This window comes from Ovis canadensis, chromosome 1 (genome assembly GCF_042477335.2).
Source record: "Ovis canadensis isolate MfBH-ARS-UI-01 breed Bighorn chromosome 1, ARS-UI_OviCan_v2, whole genome shotgun sequence".
Classification (NCBI taxonomy): domain Eukaryota; kingdom Metazoa; phylum Chordata; class Mammalia; order Artiodactyla; family Bovidae; genus Ovis; species Ovis canadensis.
Genome location: NC_091245.1, coordinates 6120297 through 6145597, shown reverse-complemented (window position 1 = coordinate 6145597; position 25301 = coordinate 6120297). Strand labels below are relative to the sequence as shown.

The window sequence follows — 25301 nt, the reverse complement described above, 5'->3', positions numbered from 1 at the left end:
GTCCTTGGTCAATCTTTCTCACTCAGAGTCCTTCCTGGCGGTGCACCTGTTGCTCAGTCAAGGTGGATGTCAGCAAGAAGGGTTCTGGGAGGTAGTGAGACACGTGGTGTCTCCTTTCGGCTTCCTCCAGTTCTTCCGGTTGATGGTGACTTGTTAGTTCTGCGTGCCTTACCAGGACCTCCTGTTTGTAAAATAACTCACCTGAATGGTCACTGTGGTGTCTGGCCAGGGCGGGCAGTTTCAGGCAGTGTGTTTCCCCTAACACTTCGAGGGTCTTTGAGGCCCCTGGAAGCCAACTTAAACTTCCAGGGAATCCCAGAAGGAATCTGGTAACCCAGAGATTTATGGCCTATTCCGTTTATTATAGATATTCAAGGATTTTCAAATAAGAAGTCAAATCATCCCTTGGAAAACTGCTGCCAGTGAGCTTCTGTTAAATCCTCCATTGGAGAGTCATCAGCGTGTAAATGTATTAGCCAGCCTGCGGTGTGGCTCTTTCCTGCTGCAGCCGAAATGGATTTCTTATTTTATTAGGGACGCGCATTTCCTCTCTCAGCTCAGAAAGGAGGCTGAGTGGAGCGCTGGCGGAGACCAGGGTTCTCTGGAGCTGTGCTTTCTCTTCCCTGCTCTTGTTTCCCTTTATATTTTGGGATTCTGAATGCTTTAAGCTAAAAATAAATGCTCCCTCACTTTTCTGTTGCTAAAAAGAGTTAAACAAAAAATTCTTGGAAATTTAACGTTTCAGACAAACATCTCAATCCTGAAGATGATAGTAGGTTGTTTTTTAAAAGTCATCTGTGGTTTCAGAGTTGTTTTTTTTTTTAACCCCTGAACACAATTTCAGAAGATTTGTCTGCAACCTCTGGATCACTGGATCCAAATGGGATTGTAGGGAAAGGAGAGGATATGATGGTTGGATGGATATGAGTTTGAGCAAATTCCGGGAGATAATAAAGGACACGGAAGCCTGGCGTGCTGCAGTCCAAGGGCTCACAAAGAGTTGGACGCAAAACTGAAGAAGTTTTTATTATGGTTTCAGTCCCCCTACCAGATAGGCTACTAAGATTGTCCCTCCTCATTAATCATTTTCCCCAAGGTGTGTATTATGCCAGGCGGTTGTTATGTATGGTGCTCATTTTTAGCATGAAATGCACAAGAAGGAAGTCCAGCCACAGCTTTGATGCTTCTCGTCTGAATGTCAGAGTGTAACCGCTTGCTCCAGGCTCAGTGGAAATGGACGTAATGAAGGGGTAATCTCCCTGGCAGATCTTAACTCAGGGTTCCTGGTTATTGGTGGAACCCAGAGATTAATACAGTCTGCAGCCGTCTTCATCCCCTGCAATAAATAAACTCCCAAGATTTTGGAAGAAATCGCTGGACAGGAAGTATTTTTTTTAGCGACTTTGCAAAATCCAACTGGTTTTAAGACTTTTGATCCACCAAGTCAAGTAAAGAGAATGGAAGAGTTGATGCTGTAGTAATATGAAATAGTCCAATAGTACCAAGGGGAAAAGGGGGCGGGTGGGCTTTCTGCCCAGTAGGAGGTGATTATTTCCTGGACGATTTCTCACCTGTGTTCCTCGCACTTAGGAATTAGTTGATGAGGTCAGAATCCCTAAAGGGCAGCAAGTTGTTAATTGGGAATCCGTCCTTGCCCCTGCCCACCCACACCCTCTGTGTTCTCTTTGGTCCAAGGGGATTAAAAGTGGGGAGCCTTTATGGCTTGGGTGCCTATTGTGTGTGTAGGGTATAAGGAGAGCCTTAAATTTCCTGGTTAAAGGCGCTGTTCTGCATGTGAATAATCTTGAAAAGAGACCAGGGCTGAGTCCCTCACTTAAGTGCTATTGAAAAGCAGAGATTGAAAGGAGTTTGGAGTCAGGATGAATTTTAAGAAAGTCCCAGGCAAGGGAAAGAGCACAGTTCTCCTGGGAGCAAAAACAAACAGCTGAGCCGCTTTATTGCTGGATTTGATTTGTGTCTGTTTCTGCTCCCTGCCCCCGCTGCTCTTAGGTCTGTCCTCCCCTGTGTGGGTATCGGCAGCCTTCCGTGGAGTGCAGAGTCTTGCCCCTTCTGAAGAAGGAGCCAGAAAGCCCCCTCCGTCTTTGCTTTCCTCCAGTGGCCCAGAAAAGCCTCTGCCGAGGAGAGAGGCTTTTCTCTGAAATAAGCCTGAGTCCTTTGTGGCTGTATCTCCCTCAGAAGAACAGGGAGGGGACTTTGGGATGTCTTGGGGGGGTGCACGCTTAAGATGCCTTCCTGAACCCCTCGAGGTTGATCTGTGTGTGTCCTCTGGAGGGGGCTCAGGCTGTTTCAGAGACAGGGTGCACACGAGCGTTTTGGGGGACAGGGTGCAGTGGGGGGCCCCCCACAGGGTCCAGCCTTCCTCTGCCAAGTGGATGGTCGCAGCTTTTGCTTCCAGCTGCAGGTTGTCTGAGCCCCTCCGTGGAAGGCTGTCTGCTTGCCCTCGCCCCACAGGTCAGCAGGCACAGCCAGGTGGACCCTGTTCCGCAGGGGACAAAGCCACATTGATGCAGGGCCTACGTTGATGCAGGTGCCTGTGGGTGTGGGAAAACAGCAGCCCATGGGAGGAGGACGGGAGGCCGGCTTGGAGGAGGAAGAAGCCAGCCTGGAGAAAAAGGGTTTTCTCCAGTGTTTGTATAATGACGACGTTCCTCCTGCATCAGGCATTCAGGTTTACTATGAAGGCCTCAAGGCCACCTCCCTCAGAAGTAAGTGCAGAGTCTCGGGGCACCAAGGGCAGCCGACCTCACCGAGGTGGTCGGGGTCCAGTGGTCCAGATGTGCGGCACGTGGGCCTTTTGTTAAGGTGCCTGCTGTGGGTGGAGGCTGGCTGGAATCGGCAGGAGCCCCGCCCGGCGCCCTCGGGGCTCCCCCGGGCCAGGCGGCGCCGGAGCTGGCTCCCAGCAGTGTCCTTCTCTCAGGCAGTGTGTGTGTAAACGCCTGTTACTCAGTGACCCACGTGGTCAGCAGTGTCAGGACCAAAACAGGAGTGAATCCAGTGTGGTGGTGTCAGTACGTCTGCCTCGGCCGTCTTCCAGGTCCAGACTTGGCACCCACTTACTGTGTGTGTGTGTGTGTGTGTGTGTGTGTGTGTGTGTGTGTGTGTGTGTGTGTGTGTGTGTGTGTGTGTGTGTGTGTGTGTGTGTGTGTGTGTGTGTGTGTGTGTGTGTGTGTGTGTGTGCGCGCGCGTGTATGTGTGCTTTGTAAAAACGTCTTTTAAGACTTTATTTTTTCAGAGTAGTTCTAGGTTTACGATTACACCGAGAGGGAAGAACAGCGCTTCCCTTGTCCTTCCGCGCCCTCCCGCCTTCCCATCGTCTGCGTCGCTCCCCAGAATGGGTACCTGTCTACCAGGGCGGGACCTACACTGACAGGCCACAGTCTCCCCACATCTGCATCTCACCTTTAGGGCTCACTGTTGTCTATTGTAAAAGACTTAAAATGAATGAAAGCTGCATGTAAAGCAACAGACTGCTGATGACACCGTAAGTGGGTGACCCAGATGGCGTGAGTTTCGTGTTTCTTGGGGCTCGGCACTGCCCGTCCGAACGCCAAGCGCCCCTTCCTTGGAAAGTGCGGATCTGGCAGCTTCCTGCTTGCTCAGCGTCACAGTAGAGTGTATTGTGTGGACACAGTGCACTTCCACAATCTGACCTTCACTGGGTTTTATCTTAAAACAGAGTTAAGCTGGTCAAGAATTCTACCGCTATCTGTGTTTAGCTGCGTAGGGACTGCCTTTCTCAAATCCTAAAATAATAACATGCCATGCATGTGGCCCTTGGGCATACCAGGGTGACAGCGGAGGGCTGGTGTCTTTTCCTTCAGCTTCAGGTATTTTGGTCCTTGCTCAGTGGTAAAGAACGCGCCTGCCAATGCAGGAGATGCTGGTTTGGTTCCTGGGTCAGGAAGATTCCGTTGGAGGAGGAAATGGAAACCCACTCCAGTATTCTTGCCTAGAGCACCCGAGGGACAGAGGATCCTGGCAGGCTCCATGGGGTTGCAAAGAGTAGGACAGGACTGGGCTGGGCTACTGAGCATGCATACACATTAGAAGAACTGGGCTGAGCGGTTCCCCCACCCCATGTTGAGTCATGTTGATTTCCCTCCCCTTCGTGCAAACACCTCTTGTTCTGTGAGTCGCTTTGACCACCTCCTGCAGGGAGGCTGCTTTCTTTCTCTGACTGCCTCCAGATTTCTGTTCTGAAGAAGCTAATAGTTCGGGTTTTTCATTCCTAATAAAAGTTCCCTGTTACTTTAGTTCCCTAATCTTGGTGTTCTTTGAGCGTTTCTTTTCACTGTTAATGATTTAAATTGAAAAGGTAACATGGAATCTGAAGTGGAGCCATGTTAATGATAAGAAATGACGAACCACCTTCCTTTCCTAAACTCTGCTGGGCAGTTACCAAGGGTCCTCTGCAGCCTGGGCACTTGCCAGCCCCGCTATGACATCTTCTAAAGAGGCCTCAGTGTCACAGGTTCAATGCAGTCAATCAGTGGTCACCAGCCATGTTGTATTCAAAATTCCAGTCCAGGGACTTTCAAAGTGGCTCAGTGGTAAAGAATCCGCCTGCCAGCACAGGAGACAGGGTTTGATCCTTGGGTTCGGAAGATCGCCTGGATAAGGAAATGGCAACCCACTCCAGTATCCTTGCCTGGGAAACCCCATGGACAGAGGAACCTGGCGGGCTATGGTCCTTGGGGTCACAAAGAGACATGACGGAGTTAACGACAACATCAGCTGCGCTTCCATCAGCGTGCGGGAATGTGTTTTCTTAATATTGTTCTACTCTAAGTGGGGCATTGAGTGAAGCTCAGAAATGTGACTTGGGATTCTAACTGCTCTGAGAACACGCACACACGTGCACAGGCGTTCCCAGGCGCACACACAGGCTTCCAGGGCATGTTCCAGGAGCATGTGTGCTTATCCTCCGAGGGTTGCTGCACCGTGGAACTTAAACGTGGTGACCCAGGGACTGAAGGGCAGATAAGACCAAGGAGGGTCTTGGAATGCAGGAAGGGAAAAAACCAGACCCTTATCGCCTTCCCTCCCCTGTGGCGTAACCTTTCACGGGTTTTAGGTCCTCCTGAGGAGCATAACCCGTCTCCCCTCCTACCCCACAGTGAAGGTTGCTTAGTCGTGTCCGACTCTTTGTGACACCATGGACTGTGCCGTCTATGGGATTCTCCAGGCCAGAATACTGGAGAGGGTTAGCCTTTCCCTTCTCTGGGGGATCTTCCCAACCCAGGGATCAAACCCAGGTCTCCCCCATTGCAGGCGGATTCTTCACCAGCTGAGCCACCAGGGAGAAGGTATGTGCCTTACTCTTCCCCCCGACCCAGTATATGTGCCCCGTCCAATCAACAAAGGACCCACAAGACCCCCACCCCACTCCTTGCACCCTGGGTATAAAAGTGGACTGAGGAGCTCTCTGGTCAACGGTGGTTCTCCCTTGAGCTGGCCTGCTGTTCTAACAGTGTCTCCCACCCTAATGACCTGTATTCTCCTCTCGTTCTGCCTCCTGTCCGGAAATTCTTCTCCAGATCACGCGCCCAGATCACGACCTTAAACAGGCAGCTGGCTGGTCTGGGCCCTACAGTCCCCACCCTGCTCACCCCGTGACATGCTGTCAGCTCTGTCGTCCCCGCTTAGCGAGTGCAGCCCTCGGAAAGGCCCCGATCCGTAGAGGAGGACCATGTAGAAGGCTCTGGCGGGTGCCGCTTGCTGCGTCTTCTGTTATTTTTCATTTCACCTCTTTGGAGATGGCATTCTGTCCTGATCGGGCAATGATGGAGGCGACAAACGTTTTTAAAGTGCATCTTTTAAAATGGAAGATGTGTTGTTTCTGGTCAGTTAAATTAAGGATTAATTTCATTAATCTAGTTCTCACGAGCAAATGTATTCCGCTCGAGGGAAAATTCATTTGCAAGCAAGAAGGCACCGCACACGTTGTTCCAGTGTTTATATAATTACTGTCTTTATTTAATGGAGACCTGCTTATTATGAATATGTAATATTTGTTGTGATAAACATAATCTTTTGGTGACATGTGCTTAAAAATCAGCTGAGCATTAGTGAATGAAGCTCATTTTAATTCCCACTTTACCCTCTTTGTTTTCCTACTAAGGGTATTAAAAGCTGTGTTATTGAAATTTTTTTTATATGCCAGATGGTGTAAAATTTGAGGGGTACTGAAAGGTGGCAATGACAAGAAAGTCTCATTACCTTGTCCCCAGGCTGGTTCCTTAACCCTAGATCAGCAACTGTGAAGTATTTATGCTTCCAGAAGCGTTCTCAGCATACACACACACACACACACACACACACATATCACTGTGGCTTCGGGATGGTTGCGCTTTGGTACACTGAGGCTTTTGTTGGTGACTTAGCCTTCCTTACAGGAATGTAGCCCAGAGAAGGAAATGGCAACCCACTTCAGTGTTCCTGCCCGGAGAATCCCATGGACAGAGGAGCCTGGCCAGTTACAGTCCATAGGGTCGCAGAGAGTCAGACGTGACTGAGTGAGCACATAGGAATGTATCCACATGCATGTAACCAGCCCTGGGCTGTTACAGGCAGGCAACAGCCCGGCTTTGGGAGACATTCTTGGCCCAGGTATTTCATGTTGATGGACCAGCTGGCGTCTACTTCCCTGGACCGTTGGAATCGCCCCACCCCCAACCCTACAGTCCGCGTTCCCGTTTCCCTGAGATCAGCTGATGACAGACAGTGAGGTTTTGTGACCTCTCTGATCGCCCTGTTCACTGCGGGGGAGGTGTGGCCTTGGTTCCTGTGTGCTGAGTGCACACGAGGGCTAGGCGGGCCCTGTACTGGAGCACCCACGGTTAACTTGTCTGCAGGGGCAGCTTGTCTGGGACACGTTAGGGTGGTGCCCGCTGGCCAAAGAGTGGGTGTGCAGGTACCCGATCAATGTGTGCCCCTGACGCGTGGCCCCCAGCTGGCTCCCTTCCGTGGAGGGAGCAGTGGCCCTTGCCCTTCCCTTTCCTGAGTGAGCATCTTCCCTTCTGAGCTCCTTTCCAGTGGGCCCACTCACTCTGCCAGTTGGCCGGGCGTTCGAGTCCCCGAAGTCCAGCGTCTCTGCTGTCGGACCCCGGTCCCTGCCAGCTCTCAGCTGCGCCTCGGAGGCCCTTGGCAGCTGCCTGGCGCCTCCCCTCGCATCCTGATCCCCCAGCCCGGCCTTCCTCTGCCCGGTATGAGGAAGGCCTCTGAGCCTGCAGACCTCAGCCTCCGCCTTCGAGGGGCCGGCGGCGTCTGTTTTTTCGTGTCACCGTCTGCTTTCTCCGCGTGTTTTCTGGTCATTCTCTGCGATGCCCCCGGGGGCGCTGCGTCCTTCCTACATCCGTCGGGTTGGGAAGTCGGGCATCTGTTTGAAACCCTGGCATTACTTGACTTTTAGGCCATTTGCGATTTGACTTCTGGTCATCGTGTAGCATGAAGGAATTAGGGGTTTTCAGAAAAGGCGTGGAAACTGAAGGCCCTTTGGAGGCAGGCCCTCCGCTCGGGTGTCTCTGGGGCAGCCGCCGTGTTCGTTACCAGCTCCGTCTGTCCGTCCCTAAGTACACAGAGCGGGTGGCGGGGTGGGGTGCCATGAAGGGAAACGGCAGGTGGGGGACATGGGGAATCAGGTCGTCGGGGTCCTCCCTGTGGGGCGGTCACCTCCACCCATACACTTGGGGCTGAGAGGCAGAGACTGTCAGGGGAGGCCGCCCTGAGAGTGAGAGTGCTGACTGGGGGGCCAGGCGCTGCAGTGGGCCGCACAGTGGCTGGGCATCCCCGGTCTTTCCGACATACCTCATGTCACCCCGACGTGTCCTGACTGGATCTTCAGTGTCTGTTGTGTTGTTGAGGATCAGAAGTCCAGCTCAGAGGTCTTCTAAACCATGACATGCTGTAAACACTCGAATTTTCAAAGTCCAGCCATCAGCTACTGTAACTTTGTTGGTGGAATTTTAAGCAAGTTACTACTATTTTAGGGGAAACCCTGAGGCTTAAAGTTGCGTGGCATCAGGCTCAGTTTCAGAAAACCCAGAGCCTCCATCGTCCTCCAAGTGGCCCACACTTAGGGTCAGAAAGGTCTGAACGCCCAGGGAAGCTTGGATCCTAAAGGGCTGGGGCAGGACTTGGTGGTCTTGGGTCGGAGTGTGTAATGAGGTTTAGCAGACAGGACACAGACCTGTGTCAGAGCAGCCATGTGCGGCAGGCAGATAGATCTCAGCATCTCAGGGGACGAGATCCCAGGCTGGGGCTGGACCGTCTTCCGTGTCCTTCCGGTTTGAAAACTGGCACCTCGGGGGCGTCTGACCCTGCCCTCCGTTAAGTCACGGCGTCTCACTTGCGTTCACCCTCCTGTTTTACAGATGCCTTCGTGAACAGCCAGGAATGGACGTTGAGTCGATCCGTCCCGGAGCTCAAAGTGGTGAGTGGTCGCTCTGGCCTTGAGCCTGGTTGTTTCTCAGCCTGCAGGAGGGGGGCTTGGAATGGGCCGAGGAAGAGGCGTGGCGTGACCTGTGAGTACCCCACATCTTCATCGCGGGTGCCGTCTCCTCCCTTGGGGCCCAGAGGTGTGTCCGGTATGTCCTGGGGAGTGGGGGGCGCAGGTGAGGCTGAGGTTGGGGCTGGAGCCCAGGGTGCCTGTGATGGTCGTGATGGGTGGCCAGGCAGATGGCCTGTGTGCAGGGCTGCGTGCCCCCCTGCCGTTCTCTCATACCTGTGGGTGTGTGTGTTTCAGTGAGCAAGAGACACTCATCGGTTTGTCTCTCACACACCCACCCACCCACACCTTTGCCAGTCCTTTGCGGGATGTCATGGGAAGTCTCTGTGGCTAACTATCAAGTCATAACTGTAATTCATTATTAAGAAAATGTGGCTATGTACTGTTAACGAAGGAGCAGTGAAAAAAGCTTCGTTCTCATTGTGAGCTTTAATAATTCAGCGAGGCTACTCAAAGCTTTGTTTGCTGTTCAATTGCTGAGTCGTATCCGACTCTTGGCCACCCTGTGGACTGTAGCGACCCCCTGGACTGTAGCCCGCCAGGCCCCTCTATCCTCCACTATCTCCTGGAGATTTAAAGCTTAGAAACTGGCTGAAGTAAAAGGTAACTTGGGTCTGTTGCAGTCATACCTCTGAGCCCTTCCGCACTTTGCACCCCTCACCTTAAATTGGAAACAAGGACCAGTAGAACTATTACATGACCACGTTGCTGTGTGAAAAGTGGCATTTGGAGGATATGTGTGTGTGTGTGTGTGTGTGTGTGTGTGTGTGTGTAGGTGTTCTTTTGTGTGTGTGTATGTGTATTTGTGTGTGTGTGTATGGGTTTTTTGTGTGTGTATATATGTGTTTGTGTGTGTATGTTTTTTTGTGTGTATATGTGTGTGTGTATGTGGTTTTTTTGTGTGTATATGTGCTTGTGTGTATGTGTTTGTGTGTTTCTGTGTGTGTGTATGTGTGTGTGTTTTTTTGTGTGTGTATGTGTTTGTTTTTGTGTGTTTGTGTGTGTGTGTGTGTGTTGTGTGTGTGTGTGTGTGTGTGTGTGTGTGTATGTGAAACGTCTCTTGTGGCGGACTCTGACCGTGGTGAGAGTCTGAGCCTCCCCGGTGACACCTTCCTTGGGGGAGACCACAGGGCCCGCCGTCCCAGGGCGCCCCAGACGTGTGGGTTCTGCAGGCCCAGCCCAGGGACAGCGCCGCTCTGCCCCGCGTGCGCTGAGACGCGCCCCTGGCAGAGGGCCAACCCCGCGGGCCCCAGCCAGGAAGTGCCGTCAGCAGTCTCGGTCCAGCAGCCAGGGATGCCACTCAGATTTCCAGGAAGGCTTCCTAGTTCCAGATTGGCCCTCCTGAGCCAGTGTGGCTGGTGCGGGTGAGGAGCTGAGGATTGAAGTGTCATCTGAGGATCAGACCCTCTGGCTTAGACCCAGTTTGGAGAGCTGAAGGTGTTGATGATTCTGCCCAGAGCCACACACCAGCCCGTGATAACTGAGGGTGCCTCCCACCCAGACTTGTTCTCTGCTGGTGTTTCCGAAGCATGCAGTGTTCTGGAATCAATGCCTGGAGGGGTGGGGTGGCCGTGTTAACAGGTGGATTTACGATCCTGAAACAGAACTCTCTCGTAAAGTTGGCTGGAATTCACAGGAGGAGTGGACTGCATCTCGTGGACAAGTAAATGCAGAGGGTTCTGGAGTCCTTCTGGGGAAGGGCCTGCCCACCCCGCCACGAGCTGTGTGGGGCCGGCCAGGACCCCCACTGGCACCCTCCTGCTGGGGGGAGGAGCAGCGGGCAGCCCAGCCTCCCCGGGAGACCCCTTCCGTGCCAAGGCATGCCCAGCGTCTACAGAAACGCTCCTTTGTTCAAGGGCAACCTCTGTGTGTGACCACAGGGCCACGATTGTGTCCTGCTGGGTGCGGCCCCCAGAACAGGAGGCCCCTTAGGTCAGTGCCCCTCAGATCCCCGACTCCGTTTCAGAAATGCAGCAGGTCCATCACAGAATAGCAGGCCTCAAGTGGACTCTTTAGATCTTGTTTGAGCGTAAATCTTCTGGAATCTGTCAAAGAGAAAAATGTCAATGTTTGCTTGCTTTCTTGCTGGCCCCATTGTCCGGCGTGCGGGACCCTAGTTCCCTGACCAGGGATTGAACCTGGGCCCTCGGCAGTGAAAGTAACAAGTCCTAACCACCCAACTGCCAGGGAACTCCCTGGTGTTGGCTTTCTTTTCCAGACGGGCAGCGCCGGGCCGTCTGCTTCCCGAGGTGGGGTCGGTAGTGGGGAAATGATGAATGGCCGGTTGCTTTCGGACTCCCTGCCACGGGTCCGCACTCGGGTCCCTGTGGATGTCTGCAGGCATCACGTGCTGACCGCTCACCTCCAAGCAGAAAGGAAAGGACTCCTGAGATCTCTGGCCTCGTAGAGGGGGGCATCAGTCCACAACTTGTCACATCCCGTTCGTGTCTTTTCGTTGAATTCCCAACTGGGATTATTAACCAAAAGCCTCAATTTTCTTTTCAGCCAACTCCGTGTTTAGCAGGTAAGCAGTGGAGTGTGGGCAGTAGAGAAATCAATTTAGAAAGACACCTCGTACGGCCTGACAGTTGACAGTTCTGCCCCGAGGATGCCCAGGCCCACGGTGGTCACGTATTGCCACCAGAACACACGATTCTGTAAGTTTCAGGGCACCTTTACCCGTGTTACCTTGCTTCTTCCTGAGCCTGGAGACCCAGACTGGCTCAATTCCATTCTTCTCTGGTTTGTATCCAGGAGCTGTTCACAGATCCCAGCACAGCTTTGCAGCTTAAAGAGCATTTTCATCCCTTGTTTTATTTTCTCCTCACAGCTGGCTGTTAGTTTCTGCCAGTGTTTCAAATTAAAATAAAGCCCATGGTGTGCACACATAAAAAGGTGTCTGAGGTGACCATTCAGTTCAAATAAAACACCTTCCCCCCCTGCCCCGTGTGGGGAATCGAGCGATTTGATCCTTGCAAGGGGCGAGTTAATTCTTTGCAAATTGTTGACGTGTCAGAAGGAGAGAATGTTTTCACACATAGAAAACACGGACTGAATAGAGTTTGATTTCGAGCACTTTCCTCCTCGGGAAAGAAGCAGCCTAATCTTAATTAAAAATTCAATTCAGTGGCATACTGTTTTGGATTTTCTCAGCGTGAAGCTGACAAACAGCAGGTGCCCTTGAGCAAAAGAATAATTAATAGGTGAAAATTCTCAGATTATAGAGGCTCACGGCAAAGGAAAGGCAGGAGTCCAATCAGGAAGGAAACAGCTTTATTTAGGTTCTGTCCACATGGTCCGGAGCTTGGAGCCGTAGTGATGAAGCATCTCATTTCTACTCATTGGTGTTAAGTCATTCATTCATTTATTGCCCAGTGTTGTGGTGGGGGGGCAGGTCGGGGGCAGGCGTCTGCCTTGGGCAGTGCTGGGAGGTGGAGGACCAGACCCACTTGAGAGCCAGCCAGTCCCTTGTTAGCACTGGAGAGAGTCAGACTCTCAACATACGATGCTGGGAAAACAGAGGTAAGAGGCAGGGGGTTGTGTGAGGAGGGCGGTGAGGGAGCTTTGGGAGGAAGCATTATTTGAGGCTGTGGCATTAAGAAGGCTTCTCAGAGGAGGTGACGTCTGAGCTGATGGCTGAGGCATGCATAAGAGTTTGTTTCGGGCAGTGATTGGTGGGGAAATGTCTAGGTGTCCAGAGTCGGTGAGGCTGAGCGTGGCGCTTGGTCACTGGCACACGGACCATGAAGCAGGGAAGGGCAAGTTGAGGACGGAAGGAGCCTGACTGGTGGGAAGGACAGGATGGGTTCAGAGGTTTAGGTCAGATTTTAATAATGTCAGATGTGTTCTGTTTTATTAATCTGTTTGTTGTCCTAGTTATTGGACCATCATCCATTTATCCAACCAGCCAACATCTCTCTCTTCTCCCTCCCTCCTACCTACTTGTCCATCCACTCACCCACCTGTCCACCCCATCCACCCACCTACCCAACCCTTTACCCATCCACTCCACCCATCAACCCATCCACCCACTCACTCACCCATCCACCCACTTCACCCATCCACCCACTCCACCCACCCACCCATCAACCCACTGACCCACCCACGCACCCACCCATCCACCCACTCACCGACCCACCCATCAACCCACCCTCCCACCCACTCATCCACCCTCCCACCCACTCATCCACCCACCCACCCACCCACCCACCCCCATATTTCCCAGCACTTTGTTGGGACCAGAAACTCCTGAGTGTAGGGACACAGAGGAGTGTCCTTGCCAGTATCCGAGACCTAGTTCCTGGTCTTGGGGGACGTGAAGTGGTGGGAGGTAGAGCCAAGAACATCAGCAGTGGACAGTGTGTTGGGTGTGCAGAGAAGCACGGAGACCACCCTAAACTCTTGGGTGAAGTAGAGCAGGAGGGCCCGGGTGAGTGGAGCGTGGGTGTGGTTCCCGCCTGGCCAACGTGCCTCCAGCAAGATTGATTGTAAGGATGCGGAGGGGACACTTTGTTGTCTGCTCATGAAATTCTTGGACTCCAGCCTGTAGCCAGAGTGAGAGGCTTCCCAAGAGTTGTGAAATGAGGGTGTCACATTTTTGCAGTCTTGATCGTAAAGAATCTCTGGTATTCTCGGGGTGAGGAGGGGGAGCTCCCAGGCAGGGTGACGAGCTAAAGGCTGTCCTGAGCGCCAGTGGATGGACTGCACCACCTGCCCCGTGCAGCGGTGGAGATGCTCACAAACTGTCCTCCGGGCGGGTGTGAGTAGTCAGGTGTGTCCACTCGGAGCCTTGGATGTGTGTGGGTTTACCTGAACGGGGGCGGGGCTGAGACACGACAGTGGGAATCCGAAGCTCCTTACGAGGAGGTGGGATGTGGCCTTGGCTCCCTCCCGTGGGCTTTAGAATCCAGGATCCAGGGGATCCTAGGGAAGGAGCCCACATGGCTGAGACGGAATTCCAAGAGGAAGCCCAAGGCAGAAGTCTGCAGAGAACCTCATCTGCAGCTTCTGGTGAAGGGCTGGGTGGGGCAGAGAGAAGGTGAGGGGTTTCAGAAACCAAAGTTGTTGGTGACCTTGAGCAGTGTCTTTGAAGCCATAGAATCAAAAACTTTGGGGGGTGGTTCAGGGTGAGCAGGGAGGGAGCAGGTGTGCCCCGGAGGCCTGGCTGGCCGGGGAGAGAGGCTGACTCTTCCTGGGAGGAGACTGTACGGGGCAGGGCTCTTGTCCTGCTTTTCCTAAGCAGGGATTGATTTTGATGCTTCAGCGTGGCTTTGGGGGCGCAGTTCTAGTGGGGGAGGAAGAGGTTGTCATGCAGGAGGATCTTCACACAGAAGATGGTGGGGGGTGAGCTCCTGAGAGGCGGGGGCGTCCCGAGGGGCGGTCCCTGTATCCAGGCGTGTCACCTGTGGGGAGCTATCCACGGGGGAGCTGTCTCTGGTGGAAGGTGGGATAAAGCCAGCCTTGCCCCCTGGAGATGGTGCATTCCTACCTGCTGGGACAGTGGTCCCTCACATCTCTCTGGAGCCTGTTTCAGGGAGGATGAATGCGGGCCCCTGGTGTGTCCTCATCGCGGCCCTGCAGTGTGGGACCCCGTGTCCAGAGACCAGGCCAGCTCGCCACCTCCGCCCTGCTTGGTGCGGCTTTCTCCCCTCCAGTCCCTCCTGAACACTGTTCCTCCCTGACTCCTGATCCTGCCCTGAGGTCGTGATGGAATGTATCAGAATGTCCCCTGATCTCTTTATGGCCCAGTACTGCCGCTGGGTCCTCTTTAACCTCGTTCGTGCCTTGCTGAGAGTTTTGAGGGTCCCTGATGCATGTTGGTGGGCTGACTCAACTGTGCACCTTCCCAGTGTAACCAGCACTCAAGGGATCTAGAAAAATGCCACCACAGCCAACGTGTGTCCAAACCGTGTTGGTTCTTCAGGCCGTGGAGACTGATAGAGATGTGTGATGTTAACTGAGGGTGCTGGCATCCCTTTTTCTCCCGGAGAAGAATTTAATGAGATGATGTTTCGGATTGCTGTCTGTTTGCAGGTTGCTGAAAGCGTGGTACACTGACCGCTCCTTAGTGACTGTCCATTTCTGTGTTGCAGGGCATTGTGGGTAACTTGGCCAGCGGCAAGTCGGCCCTGGTGCACCGCTATCTGACCGGCACGTATGTCCAGGAGGAGTCTCCCGAAGGTATGCTCTTCTGGCAGACAGTCTCCAGCTCAAGAGAGTTTAGTTGGCCGAGGGTTTCGTTAGCATATTCTAAATCGTGACTGTCATGTGTCCCATATCAAGAAAAAGAACAAAATACGAAGCGGTAGAAATCCGTAGCTATGTTGCCTTTTCGGTGGTAGTGGCAGCCAACCAGTTACGTTAACTTCGTCTTGGCATTGGGAGCAATAGAGTCAAACCATAAATACTGTTAAATATGCCTCTTACCTGGTGGTTCTTTCCCTTCACATATGAGTCCAGTGTCAATGCCTTTAAATATTACTGCTCGGACATGTCTTCACTTTGGATGTCGGGTTTATAATGTAATTTGTATGGACTGTTCCATAGTCGCAGACCCGAGTACTTCAGATGACCACCACCATACGTTTGAGTATGTTTCCCCCTTTATATTGCATTCTAAACATGGAGTAATCATTTCTGCATGAGAATAAGCTGTTTCTTTTGCCATGAGGCTTTTACTTCTTCAGTTTAACATATCCACGTTTTGTTTTTCGCTGTAAATGAAACAACGGTAGGAAGGCTAGGAAACCAGGCAGCTTCCGTGTCCCCCCAGATCCAGCTAGCGTGTACACACACCGTTTTCTAAATTATATTTTCTCTCCGTGTAACCTTTTAAAAATCCAACTCTGAGACACTGAATTTCTGGTTCCTTCTTTTTCTTACTGGCTGTTCCATTCTTTGCAGATATGGATGCAGGTAACTATACATTTCCTTCATGGCAGCGCTTGTCTTGTTTGAAGAGCGAGGAGAGACCCAACTCTGTACTGTAGTCCTCCCTTGCCTCCTCGTTCTGTGTTATCCATCCTATTTTGTTCTCATCTTATCCTTTTTTGTGTTTTTTTTTTTTTTTTAAGTTAAACATTTCACCCTGTTTTGTCCCTTAGATGTCTTCTTAGCAGTAGTTCTGAGTAGCTTCCCATGTTCCCTGTAACACCTGTTCTAGTATTTAACTCTCGTTGCTGGGCACCTTGTAATCATTGCGAAGTGTGTGGAAGGTGGGATTCTCTGGCCACCTTTGTTTGGGGCGCTGCCGTGACTTGGCAGAATTCTCGGTGGACACGTGAGGGAAAAGGCCATGTTTCCGTTTTCCATATCGACATGATAATTTCAGGGAGGTTAGAGGTGAAGGCTTGGATGTGGGAGTCAAGGAGGAAAGGCATGCCTAGCCACGGAGAAATGGATACAGATGCTGGACAGTGGCGTGCTTCAGAGGCAGTAAAGGCGGCCCCTCTCCCCTCTCCTGGACTCTGTACTCGGGGTGTGCTGGTGTGCATGTGCCTTGGCGTCTTGAGTGCGGATTTTAGGCGTGGTCACCTGGATTACACCCAAGAGTCTTTTAGAGATTGTTTTTCTTGGGTTTCTACTTATTCCTCGGGAATAAGGCTGTGTAGGTTGCTGACCCTACCTCCTCGAGTCAGGCTGCCTGTGGGCCCAGGATACCCTGGGCTTCACTCGGGGGTGGGGGCCCCAGTGGTTACGTGGTCTGGGCCCTGGTTTCGCGGCCGCACACTGGCCTCTCTCCTGCCCGACTTGACGTCTGGTGTGGCTGGTGGGGGTCCCCAGGTCTCCTGCCCGTGGCCAGCTTCCCCTTCCCCCGTCCGTGGTGGTGCTTTGTCGTTATTGTGACTTTTGCCGTTTCAGTGTCTGCCGTCACGTTTGGGCCTCGCTGTGCTTTCTGTGTGGTGGACCCTTAGATTCTGATGAACATGGAAGCCTTTCTCTTGCGTGTTTGTGCATCAAAAGTAAAACCATCCCCAGTGGGGGGACCCAGACACGCCGTCTTAGTAGCCCCACTTTCTCCACTTTTCAGGCAGTAGTTCGTAACGATGCGAATTTCATGGTGTCATATGATTTTCAGAATACCTCGATTGTAAAGAGGGGAAGCATCTCGAGTTCACTCTCGGGATGTCCTTTCTTCCATCTGTAGCGGGGAAGTGTCTCACCCCTCAGCAGGGCTGGTGCCCAAGTGCTCCCAGGTCAGGGGAAAGTGTGTCTGCGATCTTTGCTCTCACCTTCAGGGGGTGGCCCTGCCGCCTGGCCACCTGTCCTCTCATTGTTTGATTCCGGGTCAAGGGATTATTCTTGGCATTGCCAGCAGCCTACAGGGGTGCCCACCGTGGACATGCGCCGGGGCCTCCGGGTCCTGGAAGAACCGTGAGCAGATGCCCCCTGGTGCCTGGAAGTCTTTAGCCCCACATGAGCCCCTGTTTCCCAGGGCCCGCCACCCTGGGACTGGGCGGGGTGGATGCATCTTTGCATCTCTTCTCCAGACCAGGGAACTGACATCCACGTGCTGGGGCAAGCCCCACGTGGTGGCAGGAGGGGCCCAGAATTTGTTGTTTCTGAAAGGAAATGCGTGAGAAAAGCCTTGGCACATAAAGAGTCCTTGCTTCTGGTCCGGGAACCTGTAATTGCCAAGTGTTATCTATCAATCCTTGCCAGACGCCTTAACATCCATCAGTTACCCATGCTTGCTTCCCTGAGAAGCTTGACAGCAGTGAATGTTCTGGAGCTTTCGGGCACCGTGTCACCACCCAGGTTTATGGGGAATGTGGGAGCAGAGGGATCCTTTCCAGGGGGTGCCGGAAGCCAGTGGTGCCATCGCAGCTCAGCTGCATCCGAAGCGACTTTTGCAGCAAAGGGTCAGATCAGGGCACAGCTGCTGGTGTTATCTCATGGGTGCTGGGCTGAGGGGTCTGGACTCTGGGTGAGCTGTGAGACCCTCCCATTTCCTTGCTGTTGTTATTGAAAGTGTGAAAGGGTTAGTCACTCAGTCGTGTCCGACTCTTTTGGGACCCCATGGATGGTAGCCCTCTATCTCCTCTGTCCAAGGGATTCTCCAGGCAAGAGTACTGGAGTGGGTAGCCTATCCCTTCTCCAGGGGATCTTCCCGACCCAGGGATTGAACCTGGATCTCCTGCATTTCAGGAGGATTCTTCACCACTGAGCCACCAGAGAAGCTTACCGATTTATCCCCCTTGCCTCTTATACAGCGACTGGAGTGACACGCTGCCATCTCCACAGGCCAGCAGCTTTCCATGGGAGGCGTGTTGCTGCGGGCTCTGTCTGTGCACACAGCTCATTGGGGCTTCCCTGTGCGTCTCCTGTCTGCACCGGGCTGTCCTTTGGCTTTAATCAATATGTAAAAAACCTTCAGTGTAGTCAACCCTGAACATTCATTGGAGGGGACTGATGCTTAACCTGAAGCTCCAGTACTTTGGTCACCTAATGCAAAGACTCATGGGAAAAGACCCTGATGCTGGGAAAGATTAAGGGCAGGAAGAGAAGGGGGTGACAGAAGATGAGGTGGTTAGAAGGCATCACTGACTCAGTGGACATGAGTTTGAGCAAGCTCCGGGAGATGGTGATGGACAGGAGATCTTGGCGTGCTGCAGTCAACGGGGTGGGAAAGGGTCGGATGCGACTGAGCGACCGAACAACATTCCTTTAGTGTCACTCTGACCCATGGTGGGGGGATCTCTAGGTGCCTGAGAGGGAAAAGGTGGTCAGGGCCTTCTGTTTTCACCTCCCCAGCCTTCTCCCAAGTGTAGGTTACGTCCGCTTTCAGAGGATGACGTCTGTCGTGCGTTCACTGTGTGATCCGTTTTGGTTAATACTTTATTCTTGTGGCAAAGATAGCTGACGCATCCACTTTAGATTATTTTCAAGATACAACTGGAAATGAGGGAATGGATTTAAATATTATGTGTGTTTTTATAATTAGTGAATTAGCAATGTACAGGCTTCCCTGGTGGCTCAGACGGTAAAGTATCTGCCTGCAATGAAGGAGACCCAGGTCAAGAAGTTTCCCCATGGAATGGGAAATGGCAATCCACTCTAGTATTCTGGCTTGGAAAATCCCATGGACAGAGGAGCCTGGTGGCTACAGTCCATGGGATCACAGGATTGGACACGACTAAGCGACTTTCCCTTCCTGCAATGCACACAAGTAGGTAACTCAGCTGGGAACCTGTAAGTCCACGGAAGTGTTAATAATCCAAAGAGTAAAATTTGGGGGCACGCACATAACCTTTTTAATCGTGTGTGAGACAGCCTGTGTGTATCCGAGTCCTTAGGGCTGCCTTGACAAGTGACCACAGTCTGGGTGGCTTGAAACTAGAGCTGTGTTCTAAGGGCTCCAGAGGCTGAGAGTCCGGGAGCAAGGCCTTCTACAGGCTGGCTGCTGCCGAGGGAACTCAGGAGAGTCTGGGTCCTGGTTACTGCCAGGCCCGGGCGGTCCTGGACCTGCGGACACGTCTGCAGTCTCTGCCTTGTCGTCCAGGGACGCCTCCCCGTGTCTGATTCCCCATTTCCTTCCTACATGTCATGAAGATACCCGGCTCTGGATTTTGGCCCACAGGTACTGAGGGTTTGGAATGGATTACATTTTTAGGGAAAGGTAACCCACAGCAGTATGTGTATAGTATACCCTGGGCATTGACGCAGAGCTGTCGAAGTTGCCCTGTTGCTTCTTAGTGAGACGAAGACCTTGTAGCTGCCCCAGGCCTCACTGGTCGGGCCCAGGCTGGTCTCCTGGAAGGTCAGAAAGATTTGGTCGGTTTACATGTGCCCTTCATACCGATGATGGAATTTCACAGCTGTCACTCACTTCCGATGGAAATTACTCCTCTGCCGTCCGTGCCCTGCTGATGGCTGCTAGTGAGGCCAGTGAAGGAGGATCTGGGCATGTAATTAGTTTCCAGCTCGTGTGTTTGCATGCTCGATGTCCACCGTGCACCCCCGCCTCCCCGCTGCAGACCCCACGTGTCTGCCGCTGTTTTTAACTCCCTTCAAGATAAGAAGAGAAAGGAAGGAAACTCAGGCTGCCCAGGATTATGTGGGGATTTGATGGAGAACATGGGCAGCCTGAGCCACGTCCCCTTGCAGCTGGGAGAGCGTGGTGTCCCCGAGGGCTTTGAGTTTCAGGCATCTCTCTCTGTGTTCCTCCCTCGTGTCTCCTGTCGTGGGCCACACAGAGGACCTGGGGCCCAGAAAGGCTGGTTCCCAGCAGCTGTCCTCCCGGTGGTGGGGGGCGGGGAAGGGGCCCATCAGCTCTGAGACGGATCAAACTGTCCAGCAGATGGAGTGGTAGATGTTAAGGGTGGTGGGCTGTGACGGTGCCGGAGACGATGCCTCCATCCATCTCTGCTCTCAGGCCCCTCCAGCCCACACGTGTGGCAGCGCCCACCACCACCCCAGAACAGAAAGCATGGGCTTGGATCTAGGAGTTGCGGCTCTGCACCCTTCCTGTGAGGAGCAGAACAGACTAGGATGGTCGGCAGAGTGCAGGCAGAGAATGAAGGGTGGGTCTTCCCCCAGGGACATGCTGGAGGTGGGGAGGGAAGCCTGCATCCTTCCCAAGTAGGAGGAGGAGAGACTTCTTCCGCATAAAGAGGAGGGGCTGAAAGGGCAGAAGAAACCTGAATGTCTCGCTGAAGTAAGGAAAGGTGTAGGACAAGATAACGGCTAGTCAAGGAACGCTTTACATAATGTGCTGTGCGTTAGTCAAGGTGAGAAATCAGGCTTTCTGAACAGTAAGTCATAGAATGTGGGATGTGCTTTAGTACTGTGCCCCGGGGTGTGGGGAAGTGCACCAGGTGTGTCTCGACTCTTAAAAACCTTGCTGAAAGGAGCCTGCAGCGGTTTCTCTTGTTGGTATGGATGTACGGAGTTTGATAGACTTAGCGGTTTCACGGGAAGAAGGGAACTGACTTAGCTTCCTGGGAGAGGGACCTGTACCTGCCCAGCGCCCTCTTTTCTGCCTTCGGGCCAAGGGGTGTGTGGTGGGGGAGGAGGGCTGAGTGATTTCAGGGATGGAGCAGGACAGCGGCAGGAGGGCGGCAAGCTGGTGACCCGGGAGGAGCGGTGTCTTTCCCGGGAGCCCCAGAGCATCCAGGGACGTAGGGGGTCTCAAGGCTGGGGCGCCTGGATGCCCGAGTGTCCCCAGTGACAGGGCTGCCCTCCTCCTTGAAGCCCTGAGCCTCCATGCCAGGCCCGAAACTCACTTGCCTGTGGTTGAAGCCTGGCCTGCCTCAGCCGCTTAAACTCTCGGTCCTCCTGGCCCGGGGTGAGTTAGCCAGCCGCCTGAATGTGGGCTTGCTCCCTCTGCTCCGAGGGTCATTTGTGGGGACGGGGAGGGTAAACACGTAGACGATTCTGCTTAGCGCTGGCGCAGAGCCGGCCGGGGCCCAGGGATGCACAGCTGGTCCATACGGGTCCTGGCTCTTTGCTGCTGTGTCTTCCGCTCCAGGTGAGCAGCCTTCCTCCTCAGCTCTCCTCTCCGTGTGACTTCAGGAGCGAGAACGTGACGCCCCCGCTTCCCACCCACCCACCCTCCCTCTGCTCCTGCCCCAGACAGCCTGTTCCCTGACCAGGCTCCCATGACAGTGTTTACTCCACCAGCTTTAAGTGCAGCTCAGCTCAGGACAGCAGAGCTCTGTATGAGACGCCTGGGACCTACATTGTGGTCATCTGGAAATGAGAGAAAAGAAGAGAATTTAAAGTGGGCTGGGGACTTCCCTGGTGGTCCAGGGGCTAGGACTCCGTGCTCCAGTGCACTGGGGTTCCGGGTTTGACTGCCCCCTCCTCCAAATCAGGCAGCTAGATCCCACGTGCTACAACTGAGGGTTCACATACTACAAGCAAAGACCCCTCCTGCTACAACCAAGACCCAGCAGAGTCAAATAAAAAAAATAAAAGTAGTAAAAAAAAATAGTGAGTTGACCACATCCCCAGTGGTGCGGGTTGAGCCTGAGTTCCCTGGGTCCTTTCTCGCCCCCTGGGTGGGGTTGCTGTCTGGGCTCCGGGGGGAGGGGGGGGAGGGGGGTCAGGAGCTTTTCTGGTTGCAGGTGCCTCAGCGCCCCAGGGCCCCCCAAGAGGGGCGAGGAGCGCCCCCCATCTTTGCCTTCTCCTCCCTGGTGTGTCCAGCCCGACGGTGCCCCTCGAGGGTGACCGGCCCTGGGCTTGCCACCGTGCCCTGCCGGTTCCTAGCTGGGATGTCAGGTGCTGGCCGTGGGCACCTCCTCTGGAAGCAGGGGTCTGCTGTGGTCAGGTCACCTCGAGCTGGACGTCTCTCTGTTAATCCCTGCGTCCCTGGAGGACTCCCTGGAATTGTTCCCCGACAGATGCGCGTATCGTCAGGGCAATAAAAGCCTTCTCAGGAGCCTGTGTATCTTAAATCACTTTTTAAAAAATGAACTGTTTGGAACGAATGTTTACTTAGTTTCTTAGAAACAAGCCATGTGGTAAATACCAGCCTGTATTTTCTGGGACATATGAAATGCATTTAAACTGTCAGCTCCAAAAATCCTTTCCAAATCAAATAAACTTAAAAAAAAAATTTTTGTCAGCTACCACTGCTCAGCAGATGTTAGGCCTATTTCTGAACACATTCTTGGGTGCTGCTTAATGTTCCAATGAACAAAATCTGTAAACGCTAATAAAATTTGAGGAGTTTTGAAATCTAGCCAGTTCAGTGTTTCCACATAATTTTACCATGTTACTTGCAACCAAGTGATTAAAAGTACATGGTAATTTTTTAATGAGGAGTATCTGAGACCTTATGAAGAGCCTGCTGGTAGGTTGGCTTAGTAGGTAAAGCAGCAGTCAATTCAGCCACCTTCTCATTATTGCAGACGCTAACTCGGTCTGTAACTGTAGACATATCATTGACGCTTGTCATCGTCCTGATCTGCGTAAACAGCGTGCTAAATAACGTGTCCCTTCGCACGTAAGCCATATTGACGATCAGATAATGTTGCCTTTACAACAGGCGAAGAACGCTAAAGTTATCGCTAGCACTTCAAAGAAATATAGAGAAAGTAGGTTCTGCTTCATTTTTAACAAGAAAAAAAGGCCGTAAAATTAAGAGTAAGGAGATTATGTTTTTGGCATGAACAGAGTTGGCAGGACAAAATGTGTCTCTGAGTCGGTTGTTTGGAACTCTGAACACACCGTCCCGTATTGTTATAATTAATTCAGCGGGAAACCGGGGGCCTGCTGAGAGCTGGGCACGGCGCCTGCAGTCGGGGAGGAGGCAAGGCTTCAGGACGAATGGCTGTAGTTGCAGGTGGTCATTTACACCTGAGCAGCTGAGCACGCTGGCTTCTCCCGGAAAGCATCCCCACACGCTCCGTGGTGTCGTTTGAGCCCCAGAGCCCCCCCAGTAGTAGCCTGTGTACTGGGGGACATGATTGTTGCTTCCCTGAGACACCTCCTGACTTCACAGATGACAAAACCACTTCCTTCATAGGAGAAAGGAGACTGGGGTCTTGAAAGTTTTACCGTCGGGATGACAGATCATTTCCTCTAGGGAAATGTTAAGCTCCAAGATGGTTTTTTTTTTTTTTTCTTTTGAGCTTTAAGTGGTGGTTTAGTTGCTAAGTCATGTCTAACTTGTGCAACCCCATAGCCTGTAGCCCACCAGGCTTTTCTGTCCATGAGATTCTCCAGGCAAGGAGACTGGAGCGGGTTGCCATTTCCTCCTCCAGGGGACCTTCCCGGCCCAGGGATCGAACCTGGTCTCCTGCATTAAAGGTGGGTTCTATACCGACTGAGCTACCAGTTAGAGCGTGACTTAACTGCACGTTAGACAACAGTTGTTGGGTCTGTCCGAGCTGACACCCCTCCTGCCCACCAGCGTGTTCATCCTAAGACACTGGCCGGACGCCCTCTGCTGAGTCCTGACACTGTTTCCAGGGGAATAAGATGGTTCCTGAGAGTGTTCCAGCTCCACCCCCAGAAATGGGAGGTGACATTCCCAACGCTCAGGGCCTTGTCCCCAGCAGGAACCTCTAGGGCAGACGGCTATCCGGCAGCGGTCACCCCCAGCCCGTGGGGTTGAAGGACTAGGTGCATTTCTCTTTTTTTGCAGTCTCCACAAACATGTATTTACAAAACAACCATGTTACAATATACACAGGCTTTTGACACACAGTAGTTTAAACTATTATGTCTTTTTACTCCTAGAAGGTAAAAAATTTAATAAACTAATCCTTTTTGCTGTTTTTATACAAAGTGACAGGTCATGTACTGTTTTCAAGTTTCAAAGTCTTTTGCTAAGTGTAAACCCTGGATTGCTGTCTCCAGTTTTAAGGCAAGAATGGGATCATCGCAGAGCAGTCTCTCCGGTAGCAAGCCTGGAGGGGGAGGGGAGCAAGCCTGGAGGGGGAGGGGAGCAAGCCTGGAGGGGGAGGGGAGCAAGCCTGGAGGGGGAGGTGCCGGCTGCTTCCCAGGCCGCTGACCTTGGTGGGGGGTCACTGTTGCATTTCTAAAGGCTTGTAAGAATAAACAAAAACAAAACACCCCACGCAAACAAGGCTACTGCCCGCAAGGCCTGGATTATTGACTGTCCGGCAGCCACTCCCAGAGACAGTTTGCAACCCCTGCCCTGCAGTGTGTCCACACTTCAAGGCGTGACCTGCAGAGGACTCTGGGCTTCTCCACAGGACCCCACCTCACAGCCACCAGCCCTTTTAGTTTTCTCGAAACGAACACCTGAGTTGCACGCAGAGGACTGTGTGAACCGACAGTTCTGTGGTTATTTTTAAATAAATGTATTCAAAAATATAGTTCCGTGACACACACACACAATTTTTTAATAAGTTCTTTACCAGGAAACACTAGTTTAGAGTGGTCACGTCTGAGGGACAGAGAGCCCGTCTGGTCAGCTTCTGGTGGGTGCAGGCCAGCCCACCCAATGCCCACATCCACCTTGCTGAGGCGCCTGCCCCTGGACACGTCTCGGGCCCTGGCTGGTGGGGCCTGGCCTTGTTTTTTAAAGCCACTAGGTGAGCAGCTGGGCTCTCTGTCCTGCAGCCTCAGTCCTTTGTGTAATTTATCCTTTTTGATGCTTAAAATAAATGTGAAGGGCACTAAAAATAAATAACCTTAAGTACATTTTTGCCCAAGGAAACAGATGTGCACCACTAAATATATTCCATTTACCACCAGACTGTTTCAGAGAAAGGAGTTGATGCTGGAACATTCGCGTACAGCCCAGGCGGTGAGCACTGGGTGTCCAGCTAACAGCCGCCCTCTTCGGTCACCCAGCCATCCCTCGTGTTATTGCCGCTTCTCAGATGCCCCCTTGGAAAAAAAAAAAAAAAATGAAGTTCTGCAGCTACCTTGCATCGAGCGATGTTGGCTGTTTTTCCCAGCAGCATTTGTTCCCTTCGTGTCTCACGTTTTGATAGTTCTTGCAGGATTTCAAACTCTTTTCAAGCAAAAAGGTTGTGGCTGGCTGAAGCCTCAGGTGATTTGGTTGGCCATTTTTTTAGCAGAGGTTTAAAATTAAGGTACGTATGTTGGTTTTTTAGACATGATGTGGTTGAACGCTTAGAAGACTGTGATGGTACAGTAAGGACGTGACTTACATGCCCTGGGAACCTTCCAGGTTCTTGTGACCCACTTTATTGTGATATTTTATGGCGGTGGTCTGGAGCTGAACCCACAACCGCTCTGATGAGCGCCTGAATATTAGATTCTATTAATATATGGAGGTGCCCATCATTTTGGAGAAATGGCTGTTTTCTCCTTCAGAGGGCTGATTCAAAGC

General features: G+C 52.5%; 1 protein-coding gene across 6 annotated transcripts in view; it reads left to right on the top strand.

The window, feature by feature from the left end:
• Positions 1 to 25301, top strand: part of AGAP1 (ArfGAP with GTPase domain, ankyrin repeat and PH domain 1) — a 573926-nt gene that overhangs the window by 185908 nt on the left and 362717 nt on the right. For all 6 annotated transcript variants that reach the window (XM_069584757.1, XM_069584767.1, XM_069584775.1 and 3 more), the window contains exons 2-3: positions 8394 to 8452; positions 14620 to 14707. In XM_069584757.1, coding sequence (XP_069440858.1) covers positions 8394 to 8452; positions 14620 to 14707 — 147 coding nt within the window. The remainder of the gene's footprint in view (positions 1 to 8393; positions 8453 to 14619; positions 14708 to 25301) is intronic.